Consider the following 14,377-nt stretch of genomic DNA (forward strand, 5'->3'; position numbering starts at 1 on the left):
CACTCATAGATCTGACATTGTAAAGCCTCTGAACTAATCAGAAACTGCTCATCTGTGAACTTCTTGTCTTGTGAGCAACATCAACTCCCTATTTGCTTCGGCCACTGCTAGTAGCATATTTCTACCTTCAGCTAAGTGCGTTCCTAACTGACAGAGCCATAAGGTTAAAAACAAGAAAGCAGAGATTTGAACCTTTCCCCTAGGACCCCAGACCAATGCTCTTTCCTCTATACCCCAGCTAACTCTTCGTTGCCAGCTCCCTTTTTTAAGGGACTCTGGACTGAGTGCTGCAAAAGTATGGAATGTCACAGGCATGAAAAAGCTGAGGCCTGGCTGCTTCAAATGGGGGTCGAAGAGGGAGAAGGGACCTACTGAAGAGAGGTCTGAGCACTCAGAGGAATTCGAATCCTTCCAGCCCATCCAAGCAATGGGTTGCAGCTGCCTTCACTCCCGGCGCACCTAGAAGTGTACTTAATTTCAGCATGTAGCACTGCTGTGTACAAAGTGGATGGGCTAGTGACTTCAGGGATAAGGGACTCTGAAGACTGAAAAAACAGAGGGTCTTTATCCCACCTTCCCCTAACAACCTCAGTTAGTTGGGAAATGGATGGGACCAGGGACCTGATCAAAGGCCCTCCAGGCCAGCTCTTCCATGCTGGCTTTGGTCACTTTCCACAGCCCTTCTGAAGAGGTCACAGGGCAAAGTAATAGATTAAAGGCTCTGAGGAGTTCCGTGGCAAGGAAAATTGCTTACCTTAGTGATTGTGGATCTCTTTACTTGATGAACACCCACTGCCAGCTCATGGACCCAGTTTGAGAGATGCTGCTCTAGGCCAATCAAATATGTACAGGAGTGGAGATCTGGGGATCTGTTGGGTGGATCTACTTTCATAAGCTGACAATGTAATGTGACATGCCACTTTCTACCGTAACATCTCTCAGTGGCTCCCTGATGCCAAAAGGACCAAATCCAAAGTCTTGGCATGGCAAACAGGCCCCTGTGCAATCTGATGATGGCCTCAATAGCCTACATTGTCAGCCTCAGACACATGCAAAGGAGTTCCCATTCCCTGGCCACACACTGTGATGTTTACACCGCAATCTCTTTTCATGCGCTACCTCCTAAGCCAAGAATGCCTCCCTCCCCTTCTGGCCCAGGGCCTTCCTGCCAATAGTACAATTTGGGGTTCAGATCTTAAATATCAGCTCAAATGTCATGTCTCTATGAGCCTTACTCTGATTTCCTAAAGCAGGCTGGTGGCTTCCTCTTTAGGGTTCCCAGTGCATATCTCTGTTACAGCATTCATTACACTGCATTGAAATGTCTGAGAACTCCTCCCAGCCACAGCTCCAGTAGCTTTTTTTCGTCTGGACGCTTTCAGTACAGCACCTAGTGCACAGTAGTTGCTTCAAAAATGTGTACTGAATAAATGCACAAATGACACACACTCTCTTGCTCCAACGCCGAAGCATATGCACAAGGTTCTTAGGAAGGCTTGAGTACACATTAAACCAATTTAGAATCTTGAAACAATTTATGTAAATCTAGTTTAATATAGAATTAATCTGAACTCAATGTTCTGATTTCTCCCCCGCAGACAGGTTCCTCTGAACTGTGCTCTCTCTCAGTGTTGTATGAGGCATAAATTGAAGACAATTTCATAAAATAAACAATGTCTTATGTTTCTGGGGCCACTTTAATCAAAAGAACGCAAACAGAAAGGTCTATAATTGTTTATACGCAAGTTAAGAGTCATTGTGTCAGTATCACGTATTAAGGGGAAAATAAGGAAATGGCACATGCAAAAGAGAGTTGATGACATAGGAGACATTGCTCTTCCAGGAAGGGCTTGTGTGGGCTCAAAATAAACACTGTGCCTGGGTTCAAGGGTTCCAGACAGAGTATGGCAGAGAAAGTTTCTCTACTATAGTATAAATGCAAATAAGTTTTAGCTCTGGGCTTTCTACTGAGAAGAAATTTTCTGAGATGAGGATGTTCTTCTATCCTGAGCTTTATTTCCTGGAGTCAGTGCTCCCAGCCTCAGAGCCAGGAGCCACCTGCAAATCTGAGGCTCTTCTGTATTCATCTACTGGGCTAAAAAGACTCACTCAGAAAGGCTTTTCCTGACTTGTGTCCTGCTCAGCAATCATTTACTGACCTCCTGGCATGTATCGTGCACTCTGCCAGTCTGCGCAGATACAAACATGTATAAAACGTCTTCTCTCCCTGCTCCCACATGAGTGAGAAGATGCATATGTGAACAAATTCCCACGATGCCACAGGCTGTAGTGCCCATTTATATGAAGTACTGAGGGGTCACAGATTTGTGAGCAATTACTCTGCTTGGAGGAAGCCAGGGAGGAGGTGAAACTGGAAGTGCCCTTTCAGGATTAGCAGGCGTTCACCAAGCAGATGCAATGCCGCTCCTCACAGAGGGCACGCCATTGGCACTTCACATGACAACATGCTAAAAACATGTGTGGAATGAGTCAAGATCGATTGATCTACCTACTGTCATCTATCTATCATCTAACAATCTATCATCTGTCTATCCATCTACCTAATATCTACGTATCTACCTATCATCTAGTTATCTATTTATCTACCTGTCTAGAAATGTTCACACTACATGAAAATATTCCTTAAAAAATAAACACATTCTTTTCAAAGACCAAGGTATGAAAGTTAACTCCTGATCATTTCTTATGTGCTTGTCCTGTTCTTAAAATACCTGAGCCTTCTCCTCTCCCTTGTGTTTCCAGCTCATCACCCCTCCTACTCCAGGTGGACAGGGTAAGGAGAAAGGTGCTGAAGTTCAAGTCAGTCTTTTTGGCTACTTGTCATCTCAGCTGATTTTGGTTCAGCCTGCCTTGTTTCCCTCTGCAGTGTCTAGCCTGGTGTGGAGGACCTACACGTGATCTCCTGGACTTGGTTGCTGATATCATTTCAACACTTTAGGATGCTGACTGTGGCCTTGCTTAGCTAAGTTATTTTCATTTGCTTCTTTAAATATCCACCATAAATCAATTTGCCTATTCTGCTTCTTTTTCTTTTCTTTTTAAGTGGAAGATGAATTAAAGGATAGAATTTCTTACCATCCCAACATAAAACTAAAGCCCAGAGGAGATCAAGATTTAAAAGCTAGGATTTCCGATGTCTAGGGCTCTCTTCTCACTAACCGATCATGCTCATTTTAAGCACATGCTGGAACCACATAGGGAAAACCACCAAAGCGCACGTTAATAAAACGTCGGTGGATCCACTGTGGAACAGTAATGGCCAAATAGAGTGAGATCCTAGGTGCCTGACAGGCAGAATGTGACAGAAATCTGTTTCAGATAGTTCCTGCGTGTCAGGTTTTGCCAGTGGAGAGAAAGAATAAAAACAAAATAAAAGATTGGTATTGCAGAGCTGCTAACTAAAACAATTCAGAGAACATAAATGCTGGAGTAATTTTGGACCCGCCATATCAGGCTGTTGCAATGCAAATGTAGTGTTCCGATTCCTCCCTTCATTGGGAAGATATAATTAGCTCAGCTGCAACAGGGTGGGAGCCTCGAGGCAGGCATTTCCTGGTGCTGCCAGCTCCCCTGTGATGGAGAAACAGCTGCCACATGCCCCTCCTACCACGGATTGCATAGAGCCATGGCCACCCCACAAGGCCGCTCACAAGCCACCACGAGCAGAAGGCTCAGGCTGCCACTGGAACTGGTTCTTGCTTAAAGATAAGGAACATGTTTCTCCTCAGTCTAGTTGACTCCAGGCCTAATCACTGCCCTCCCACATGATAAAGCCTTGGTTAACACAAAAATCCTCTCCCATGACTATGGCAGAAGCAATGTTTTACATTGGTGCTGACAACCCACATCAGCTACAGAAGCTCCCCACTTTGGGGTTTGATGTAGGCTTTTGGAGAGCACAGGAAGAGAATAATGAAGAAAAACTTACTTAAGGTGCTGGCAAATGGGAAACCCAAGCTATAAAGAGGACACATTCCCCAGCTGCTGTAACAGGAAAGATGAAGAGACACCATGACGGGGAGGGGTTAAAGCTAAGCTTGTGGACGATCCAAGGTGGAGAGCTTCTGTGACAGCAGCAGTGTGCAGGGAAATGGCCACTGCAAGGTGCATGGAGTTCACCTGTAAAACAGCAACAGCTTCTGCTTGTCCATGTGCCCAGTCAACAGAATGGACCCCACTGATAAGCTTTTGATATTTTAATAAGAAAAAATATTCTACAAATGAGTTCTATGATGAGAAAAACTGTCACGGCACCAAAAGGTGGACCACACCTTTGAAATTTTAGAGAAGGCAGAATACAAGCCATAATTTCTTTGTTCTCCTAGGCTACTATCAAATTGTCAGGTCCTATGTCCACCATCCCTTTTCCTATCAGCTGCTGCCCATCCCTACCTTTAACAGAAGCTAATGGAAGCCTGGTTCTTTTTCCTCATCCTCAGTGGGAAGAACAATGAACCAAGTGAACACACAAACCCTCCAGCTGCAACTGAGAGTGACCACGGGGAGGGGTTAAATGTGTGGCATCTGAAGCACATTTGTTAATGGCTGGGATAGTTTCCTGAACGTTTAACAAATAAAGGAACTGGGAATCATTATTTCATCCCACCAATTCAGAAGAGAGTACTTCAGGAAAATGTCACTTAAGTGGAGAATTTTTTTTTAGCAAATCATAGGAAAACATAGTAGATGACCAATGAGTGTTTTCATAATGTGTAAATGACCAAAACTAGCTTCTTATCTTCATAATCATGGTGACTATTTTGCTAATATTTTCCTTTTCAGGCTTTTTTTCATTAAAACATAATTTATATTACTACAATTCTTACCCTTTTAAAGTATACCATTCAGTGGTTTTTAGTATATTTATAAATATACTAAATAACCATTACCACTATACAATTCTAGAACATTTTCATCACCCCAAAAAGAAACTCTACATCCAGTAGTAGTCACTTGTCATTCTCCATTTCCCCAGCACTAGGCCACCACTAATCTACTTTCTGTCTCTATGGATTTGCCTATTCTGGACATTTCATATAAATAGGATCATATGATATGTGAACTTTTGAGTCTGGCTTCTTTCACTTACCATAATGTTTTCAAAGTTCATCCATGTTGTAGCATGTACCAACACTTCATTCCTTTTTATTGATGAATAATCCATGGTATGAATATACCACATTTTGTTTATCCATACATCAGTTGATGGACACTTAAGTTGTTTCCATTTTTTAGCTATTACGAATAATGCTGCTCTAACATTCACACACAGGTTTTTTGGGTGAACATATGATTTCAGTTCTCTTAGGTATATGCCTAGGAGTGGAATTGTTGGTTTGGTGACTCTGTGTCAAGCCTTTCGAGGAACTGCCAAACTGTTTTCCAAAGCAGCTGCACCATTTTACGTCCCATCAGCAGTTTACGAGGGTTCCGATTTCTCCACATCCTAGTTAACACGGGTTATTGGCTGCCTTTTGATTACAGCATCCCAGTGTGTGGAGTGGTATCTCCTGTGGCTTCGACTTACAGTTCCCTAATGACTAAGGATGTCGAGCATCTTTTAATGTGCTACTGGCCATTTGTGTATCTTCTTTGGAGACACCTCTACTTAAATCCTTCGCTGATTTTTTAATTGGGTGATTTGTCCTCTTATTGTGGAATTTTTCAGTCTTTTTCCTCTGATCTATTTTTCTAGAGATTGTAGAAGAGGACATTGGCGTCCACCTGGTTCATCTTGGCTTTGGGAATGAATCATAACTTTATCGATTTGGAGAATGATAAGTTTGAGAACATTTTTTGAGCACTTATTTTGTGTCAAGCCCTCTGAAACCTTTATTAACTCCCTGAAACAGAGGAAGCCATTGCTCGGGCCACATGCTTCTCCCTTAGACGCTCATCAAGATCAGTCGTGTTTTCCTCAGGGAAGCACCCATGTATTTCTTTGTCTCCTGAGACAGGGAGACCCCCCCCACCCCAACCTCCCACCCAGAAGCACAGCTAACAGAGGAGATGCTTCCATTGCTAGGTAAGATCTTTATCCATGTTTTAGATATCTGGAACAAACTAGATACTGCTACAGTCAGGACACATGCTTCGAACTCTATTTTGAAAACCTGAAGTTAAGACCATGCCCGTGTTTTCTACAAATACACTCAAGAGAATTCTTTACAATTTGGTCTCCACTCCTTCTTCCATACAAAATTGGACAAGGCTTATCAAGCTGACAAACTAAGCAGCCCCACAAAACAATCTACAGAAGGATGTTCAATAAGGCAACGGATTCATTTTCTTAGACTAATTGCAGCAAAGTTGACTGAGCTGAGAATCAGAGGCATTGGAGGTGAGGGAGGCTGCAGGGAGGGGTCTAGGAAAGAAACAGAGAAGGCTCCTCCTCCAAAATAAATCACACAGGGAAGAGCAAAGGCCAGGAGAGGCAGGTTCTTCACCAGCCCTACCTGTCACGAAACTTACTCGAGTTACGTGCTTTATCTTCTTAGGCTATATATAGCCAGCACATTTATTCCTTTTACTTCCTATTTTCTTCCTCTCCTCTTGAAAGTCAAGCAAAACAACAATCACTACCCCAAACCTTCATTTTAGAATATCAAGACTTCAAGGTCTCCAGACGCATCCCTTTTCTCTCGTACTTAAGTGCCAAGATCTCAATTAACAAATCTAACATGCCACAGGGGCCAATTCCAGGTAATCAGGGGATCTGAATTCCTGTCTATAACTCTCGCTCTTAGCACCTCTGGTGGGGGAACCCCAGGCAGGCTGGGGAAGACTGTTCAGGAGCAGGCAGGACAGAACCATTTATATCTCACCAAGATGGCCACCAGCTAATCCACTTTCAGCCAAGGAGGTTCTGTGTGGGAATTTCCAAGGTCTAATGTATTATTATTCATGTGAACAAGTTCATCTTAGGTCAAACTTCAAACAAAGGCTCCAGGCATAATTTCACAAATCAAATCCAAACCTCAAAATACTTTAGCCTCATGCCCACTAGGAATTCCCCCAACCCCTTGGGTTCCCCTGGCAGAATTCTCATGCTGAGGACTTTTCTCTTGGAGATGTCACACCCTGCTCTAGAGAGCCATGGAAAGAGTGGCCCGGTGCTGTGGGCTGAACTGTTCCCCCCAAAGTCATTGGTTGACGTCTTAACCCCCAGCACCTCAGAATGTGACTGCATGTGGAGACAGGGCCTTCAAAGAGGTGATTAAGTTAAAATGAGGCTGTCGGGTGGGCCCGAATCCTATCTGACTGGTGTCCTTATAAGAAGAGGACAGAGGAACACCGGGGACGCATGAGCGCACAGAGAGAGGACTGTGTCAGGCACAGAGAGAGAAGGCGCTGTCTGGAAACCAAGGAGAAAAGCACGAGAAGAAATCAACCATACTGTCCCCTTGATCATGGACGTCCAGCCTCCAGAATTGTGGGAAAATAAATCTCTGTTGTTTAAGCCACATAGTCTGGGGTAATTTTGTTACGGCAGCCCCCAAACTAAGACAAGGAGGGTCTCCCCAAGGGCGTGGCTGCTTACCCTGTAGTAGTCGGTGCTGTACACGTCCCGGGACATCCCGAAGTCCCCAATCTTCACCAGGAGGTTCTCGCCCACCAGGCAGTTGCGGGTGGCCAGGTCCCGGTGCACGAAGTGCTGGGAGGCCAGGTAGACCATGCCCGCGGCGATCTGCTGCGCGATGTGCAGCATCTGCGACTGCGTCAGCTCGGTCGGCGGGTTGCCTTCGGCCATCAGCACGGCGTCAGGTCCGTGTGCCCTGGGGAGGATGCAGAAGGCGTTGCTGGAGCCTCAGCTCTTTGCCTTAAGGGGTCCCTTCTCCCCCATCAGTGCCTGGTGCTAAAAGGCGCTGCCTGACCGCATAAGAGGAGGGAAAGATGCCTCACCACAGCTGTACCTCTGTGGCCTCAGGAGCACCCGGGCTCCATTGCCCAGAGAATTCCCAAGGCCATGTGGGCCTAAATGACACCCCCTCAACACACAGGTTTATGTTTTAGGGGCTCTGGAACAATGCTGCTGTCAGAGCGCCTGACCAGAGCGCCTGACCTGAGAAGCAGTGGGCGACTGAAGCAGAAAACAAAAACACAAAACAAAACAGAATATGGCGGGGGTTGACTCTCCTAGAGGGCAGGTCAAAGCCCCCAGTGACAGCCCCCTCCCCTCCAAGCCACACGCTGCAGCGGAGCAACCCCACCCAGGCCGTCCTTCCAGAGGGCTCCCTCCAACACCAGAGCTGGCAGCTGTGGTCTCCCTCGCTGCACCTGCTCTGCCGCCAGGCATGGCTTCCAAGCCACCCGCCTCTCCCTCAGCCCAAAGCAGCGGAATCCCAGCGCATCCTCCGCCTGGACATTCATTCCTGGTGAAAAATTACATCTCCTTTTGCCCTTCCCCTGCCCCCTTCTCCCCATCCCCCCCGCCCCCCCCCCCCCCAGCTCAACACGTGCTCTGGCCACCCATAGGAGAGTTCTTTGAATCATAACACATTTATTCCATCATTGGGGCGAGTTTTATTCTTTATGCTATGCAAGGCGGGGAGTATGATATTTTATACCTTCTTTTTCTGACTTACACACCCGGCCTTCTCCCAGCTGTGTGACAACTTAAGGCATCTAAACACTGGCCTGTGCTTCAGGGAGGGACAGCTCTGAGTTTTGAGATGTCACCATCAGACCTGGCAGTCCTCACTCTAGAAACCTGCAGAGACTGGTGTCGCTGCCCCTGACGGCCTGAGGGGGCGCTGCAGAGCAAGGGCGGGGGCGGGGCGGGGGTGTCAAAGGGCTCTTCCCTCTGGAAGGCAAATAAGGAAGATCTCCTTCAGGACAGTTTGAAGCACTTAAATATAGAGGATTGAAATGAATTTTAAACCTGCAGAGTTCCAGAACTGTAGGAGCATTTGAAAATGAGAGAGCCAGAATTATCCAAGAACGCCCTGCTCTTCCCTCCCTCCCGTACTGCCACCCAACCTTGGATGCGCTTTCTAGGGTGCTGAGGATACCCCTTTCGTCACGGCCGCAGCCCACGGTCATCCCCCAAAGAGACGGTGACCAGACCTCTCCTTCTTGTATTGTCAGAGAAGAAGCACTGGACAAGGAGGTGGGGACTTTTCCAGCACCGTGATCCGAGGAAGCCTTTTGACTTCTCCAGTCGGTAACTTCCCATTAGTCAAAAATACAAAGGGGTATTGTGCTGGTCCCTGCTATCTCTAAATATCCGGATTTAACCGTTCCTAGGGAGGAACTTCCTGTTTTTGTACAAGGCAAGTCCTAACACATTTTACCTCCATTCAAGCCACAGCCTCCGCCTGCCTCTTGTCACAGGAGAACCAGTCCTGGGGAGATGCCTGGCTCTCTTCAGCTCAGATCTCCTACCGGAGGCAAGAAGTCTTGCAGCACAGTGGCCAAGAATCTGGGTGTCAGAACTGAATTTGAATCCTGTCCTAACACACTAGCTGTGACCTTGGGGGAGCTACAGCGCCTCTCTGGGCCTGTCTCCACAATCTGTAAAGCGAGGGTCCTAACTGCCCCTTCCTGAGCTCACGATGCCAGCGTGTATGTTGTGGCTTTTCATTGGAAAGCCAGAGAAAGACTTTGCAGACAAGGTCCTCTTTAAAAAAGAAATTGAAAGGTGACATGAAAACATGGCTTATCCTCCGGGTGTTTCTTTTTGCAACTGGCCTGTGACAGGCTCTTGGGGACACTGAAGAGTTGGCTCTTCCCGCCTCACTAAGGTTACGCAAGCCCAGCCCTTCGCAGCTCTCCGGGGGAGGGGAAGTGAGAATGTTTTCACTCGTCACAGGAGCAAAGCCCTGGCTGTGACCTCATCACCAGGAGAGGGGCCTGGGGGAGTATAAACTATGAGAAATCCCAAAATACCCAGAGACTCCAGGCCACGGCGAAATCTTCTTAGATTTAGTTCAAAGAGTGAAATAAGTTGTTGATTTGCCATAGCCTTATTTCAGCCCCAGAAATCTAGAGTCTGTAAGAATCTGTCCACCGCAAAGACTCCAGGGAAGAGGAAAAGTCAGAGACCAGCGCAAAAGGCCACCTCTGCACAAAACCCCCTTCTGCAGCCTCACGCGGCGAAGGCGCCAGGGAGCTGGCGGCCCTCCACCACCCTCTGCGCTCGTGTTGTCCTGTGTGGGTTGGGGCAGGATCCTGCATTTTTACCAGTCGTTTCTCCTGCTTGCTGCTGGGTATTTGAACAAGGCTCCTTTTAACAGGAGAAACCTCTGGATGCTTTTCTTGAGCAGAAAGCCCTGCTGTAAAAAGAGAGCAGGCGAGTCTTCTCAACAAGTTCTTGAGAAGAGCATAACTAAGTTAGTCCCACAGCCCTCTGCTTCATGCCCCGGGCACCCTGCAGCTCTTGGAGGTAAGGACCCGTCTCCCCTCCGCCAGGAGAACACCCACTAAGAGGGGAAAGCAGCAGCAGCCCAGCTCGAGGACCAGGGAGGGTCGGGGGCTTCTCCGGGGCAGGCTCTCCCCCTGCTCCGCTGGTTCTCTCCCAGGGTGGGTCGAGGTGGGTGCTGAGCCATATTCTGCTGGCTCTGGAATTCCATAGCACACTACGTTCCCTCTGATATTTTCACAGCCACCTCAAGAGGAAGTACTGCCGTGGTTAAGACCATGGGTTTTGCAGCCTATGGCCATGAGTTTGCATCCCAGCTCTGTGGCTCACTAGTTGTGTGACTCAGTTTCTTCAACCGTAAAGTGGGAACAATGATAATAATAGTTTATTAACTTTATACAAGTTAAAACGTTTAAAATGCTCAGAAAATATTAGCTCAATAAATTGAAAGGCTCAATAAACATTAGCCATGTTATTGCTTGAAAATACTTTATCTATCTTGCCTTCATCGGAAGGGAATTCAGGAGGCCTTCTGAGAGGAAAAACTGCAGTCTCCTTGAAAGCAAGGACTGTGTTTTTCTCCTCCTATCCCAGCCAACCTGGCAGAGGGCTTGGCCATATTGGTACTCAGCGTATGGCTTCCGGATGAATAAAAAGGTGGGAAGATGACTCTAGACATAAGTTTTTACAGGGCAGTGCCAATGACACTTGGGGACATGTTCATGGCAATCTAAGGTCTTGGTTCCCTTCCAAAAAGAGAGAACAGACAGTAGCTCACAGCACATTATTAGGCCTGAGAACATGACTCTTGGCTTGGAAAACTTCTCGTTCCCCGAGTTCAGCAGATTCTGAAATTGAGCAGAGGTTCCCAATAGCTCCATGCCCTGTGCAAGATGCTGAGGGACAACCGGGTGCCTCTCTTCAGAAGGAGGAAGGAGAGCCAGGGAGAGGTAGACAGAGCCAAAAGTGAAAGAATCAACAGACACACACGTGTACATGTACACGCTTATGTGCACGTGCACAGTCTGAACTCACAGGAGCGTTTAATCGCGTCCAGGTGAGTACATTTGGATTTATCGTGCTACAGTTTGGGGAAAACACCATTTGTAGTTAGAGAAGTAGCCTAGAACATGGGAATAAGGAAAAGGTATTTCTTCTGTGAGCAGCTGGACCTGAACCAAATTCAGCTTCTTTTTACATTAGATCTGACATGCAGAAGCTGCTGTCACCCTCTCTTCCACTACCTATAAGAAAAGCTTTGCTGACGTTGGATAAAGCATTATTAGGGTGAGAGGCTCCGAACACTGTGAATTGGCTACATATTCCTAATCGCACCTGGCATTCCCTCATCCGATCATCGGCAAAGCAGAGCACAGGGACCCATCCCAGCAGAGGAGAACTAAATGACATGTGTATTCACGAGGCTAGAGGCAGTGAGCGTGATCCAGACGGCACAAACCATGTGATGACATTTCTAAACACAGTGGTACGCTCTTGCCTTCCACTGTTCTCTCAGCGATTGGCTTATTACTCAAATTGCACACTTTCTGAGTGTTCCAGTGGCTGCATGAAGCTACTGCGCTGATTTCTGTTGATAGCTCTCTCCAGTGGTCAAGCAAACTGGAGGACGGAGAGGTTTAGGTGTTGCCATAACATGAAAGGTGTAACTTCCCAGGATTGTGGATCCCTCAGCCAAAATAAAGAGGAAATGTGGCAGAGAAGAAGGGTAGTGGGGGCAACATCTATTGATTGCCTCCCATCGCAACAGTCCTAACACTGGGCCTTGACGGGGAGATTATTACACCCCTCTTACAAGTGAGAAAATGGAGGCCAGCAAGGACAGGTGCAAACGGTCACCTGCCCCTAACATCTTTCCTGTTTCTCCTAAATTCCACTAGCGATCAAGATGTCACAGGCAGCACATCTGCTAACCTTTCAAAGATGACAGACAGTTGTATTTTAAAGAAAACAGCATGTTAGAGCCAGACATGACTTAGAGAGGATCTAACTCAGACCCACCGGAGAGTTGAGGTGACTGAGGGCAGGTAGGCTGGAGACAGACCTCAGAGACACAGTGGCTGATGCAGAATAGGAAGGAGAAATGGTCTCCGGGCCCTCACTACTAGGACCACTAACTCTTCACAGGTCACCATCGTAAACGAGTGACTTCCACTCGTGCTTCTGTTTAATGCAAGTACAGGTGCCACTGGTTTCCTTCACCAGTCTCTGATCAGTGCCCTTCTGCTCTCCCGTGGTAGATACGGAATAAGAACCCTCGGGATGGGCCCTGGCCAGGAGACTATCAAACTCAGCCCTCCTTGCCATTTCTCTTACCAAGGCAGCCGGTTTACTAGTAGAAATCATTACTAGCAGAATTCAAGCTTCTGCTTTTTGAAAACTTCCTATTTGCTCTGATTCTAGGACCTTTCTATACTTATTCTAATTCAATCCTCATGCCAGCCCTGCTGGCTCAATATTATCACCAGAAGAGCTAAGAGACTTGCCCAAGGTCACTCAGTTAATAAAAGTCGGAGCTGATGTTCAACTTCAGCTCTGTCTGGAGGACTAACATCCGGCCCGCATCACTTTACTGCAACCTCTTTTATTTTGAAAGTCAGCCTCCCTGTTTCCAAGCAACTTGACCTTTCCTCCTGGGTTATCTCACCCTAAGCCCTCTCTCACTCTCTCTGTCCTGTGGCCCCTCCCCGGCCCCTGTACCCATCACCGAGGGAGGGGACTTCCTGAGAGCCCACTGCTGAACTAAAACGCATTTAGGCCCACGCTAGAAATCCAAGTGACGCAAACCTATGTAATAACCCAACGACTCCTTTTATAGTCAACCTTTTCCCCTTCCTTGTCTTGCCTTCCTCCAATGACCCTGCTTGCCACAAAGCCCCTCAAGTTGCAGCTGTCCATCTTTTCATGACCTCAGGGTCTCAGCAATTGCCACAACCCTGAGTCTGCAGTGGTCCCGCCAAATGCCATTTTCCCTCCTTCTTTCTAGACCTTTTGCTCATTGGATTCTGTTCTCTTCACTAGATCCTCTGACCGATGAACCTCCTGATTCTTCTTTTTGTCCTCAGAATAAAGTCCAAAGATGACCCTTCCAGCTTTGACTCCTCTTAGCTCCTTGTCCACCTCCCCTCCCCAGGCCCCTTCTGTGGTCTGAAACTCCAGACCCTCCACTCTTTCCTGACCAACCTTTCACTGTAACACCTTGGAGCCTTAGCTCTTACTGTTTCCTGCACCTAGCAAACTCCTACAGATCCTCTAAGGCCCATCTCAAATGCACATGTCACATGCCAGCCACTTAGCAAATATTCAATAAATCCGGGTGGAACTGAGCTGACTCAGTAGCATCACACTGCACAGAGCTAGTCGATTAAGGGAAAGAGCAATGCTGTGGCCTCCGTTTCTTTCTGGCCTGTGTTGGTGTTATCACCGGGACAGACTTTTCCAGAGAAAGATCCAGTGGTCCCTTGACCCTTCCCAGGAACTCCCATCCTCACCCTCAGGCTGTGTGAACCATGAAGGCCAACTCCATCTTCGAGCCCACCTCCCTCGTCGTCCCCCACTGTACCTGAGGAACTTATTGAGGTCCCCATGCTTCATGTACTCAAAGACCATGATGAGCGGGTCGCCCTCTACGCAGACGCCGTAGAACTTGACGATGTGCTCGTGCTGGAGGTTGGTCAACAGCTCGGCCTCGCGGTGGAAGTCCTTGCGTGCATTGTCACTGGCGTCCTTCAGTGTCTGAGGACGAGGGGCAGAGAGGGGAGAAAACCAACACATCTTAATCTGAGGACATCAAAGGGAAGGTGACATTGAGAAAGAATTACTTCAGCAGTATCTGAGGTTCCTTGATGAGAAGGAAATTCATTGCATTTATTACACAAAAGATTGGAAAATGGCCTAATTCCTAGGAAATAATATTTGTATTAATAACTGAGGAGAAGTCCCTTATGGGTATGCAAAGCTTTGCAGTTTACGAAGCAC

At 47.2% G+C, this 14,377-nt stretch overlaps 1 protein-coding gene across 18 annotated transcripts in view; it reads right to left on the reverse strand.

Annotated features, from left to right (window-relative positions):
- Positions 1-14,377, reverse strand: part of NTRK2 (neurotrophic receptor tyrosine kinase 2) — a 345,316-nt gene that overhangs the window by 64,812 nt on the left and 266,127 nt on the right. For all 18 annotated transcript variants that reach the window (XM_070248576.1, XM_014735383.3, XM_070248573.1 and 15 more), the window contains 2 exons: positions 13,962-14,134; positions 7,562-7,796 (listed from right to left, as the gene is read on the reverse strand). In XM_070248576.1, coding sequence (XP_070104677.1) covers positions 7,562-7,796; positions 13,962-14,134 — 408 coding nt within the window. The remainder of the gene's footprint in view (positions 1-7,561; positions 7,797-13,961; positions 14,135-14,377) is intronic.

This window comes from Equus caballus, chromosome 23 (assembly GCF_041296265.1).
Source record: "Equus caballus isolate H_3958 breed thoroughbred chromosome 23, TB-T2T, whole genome shotgun sequence".
Classification (NCBI taxonomy): domain Eukaryota; kingdom Metazoa; phylum Chordata; class Mammalia; order Perissodactyla; family Equidae; genus Equus; species Equus caballus.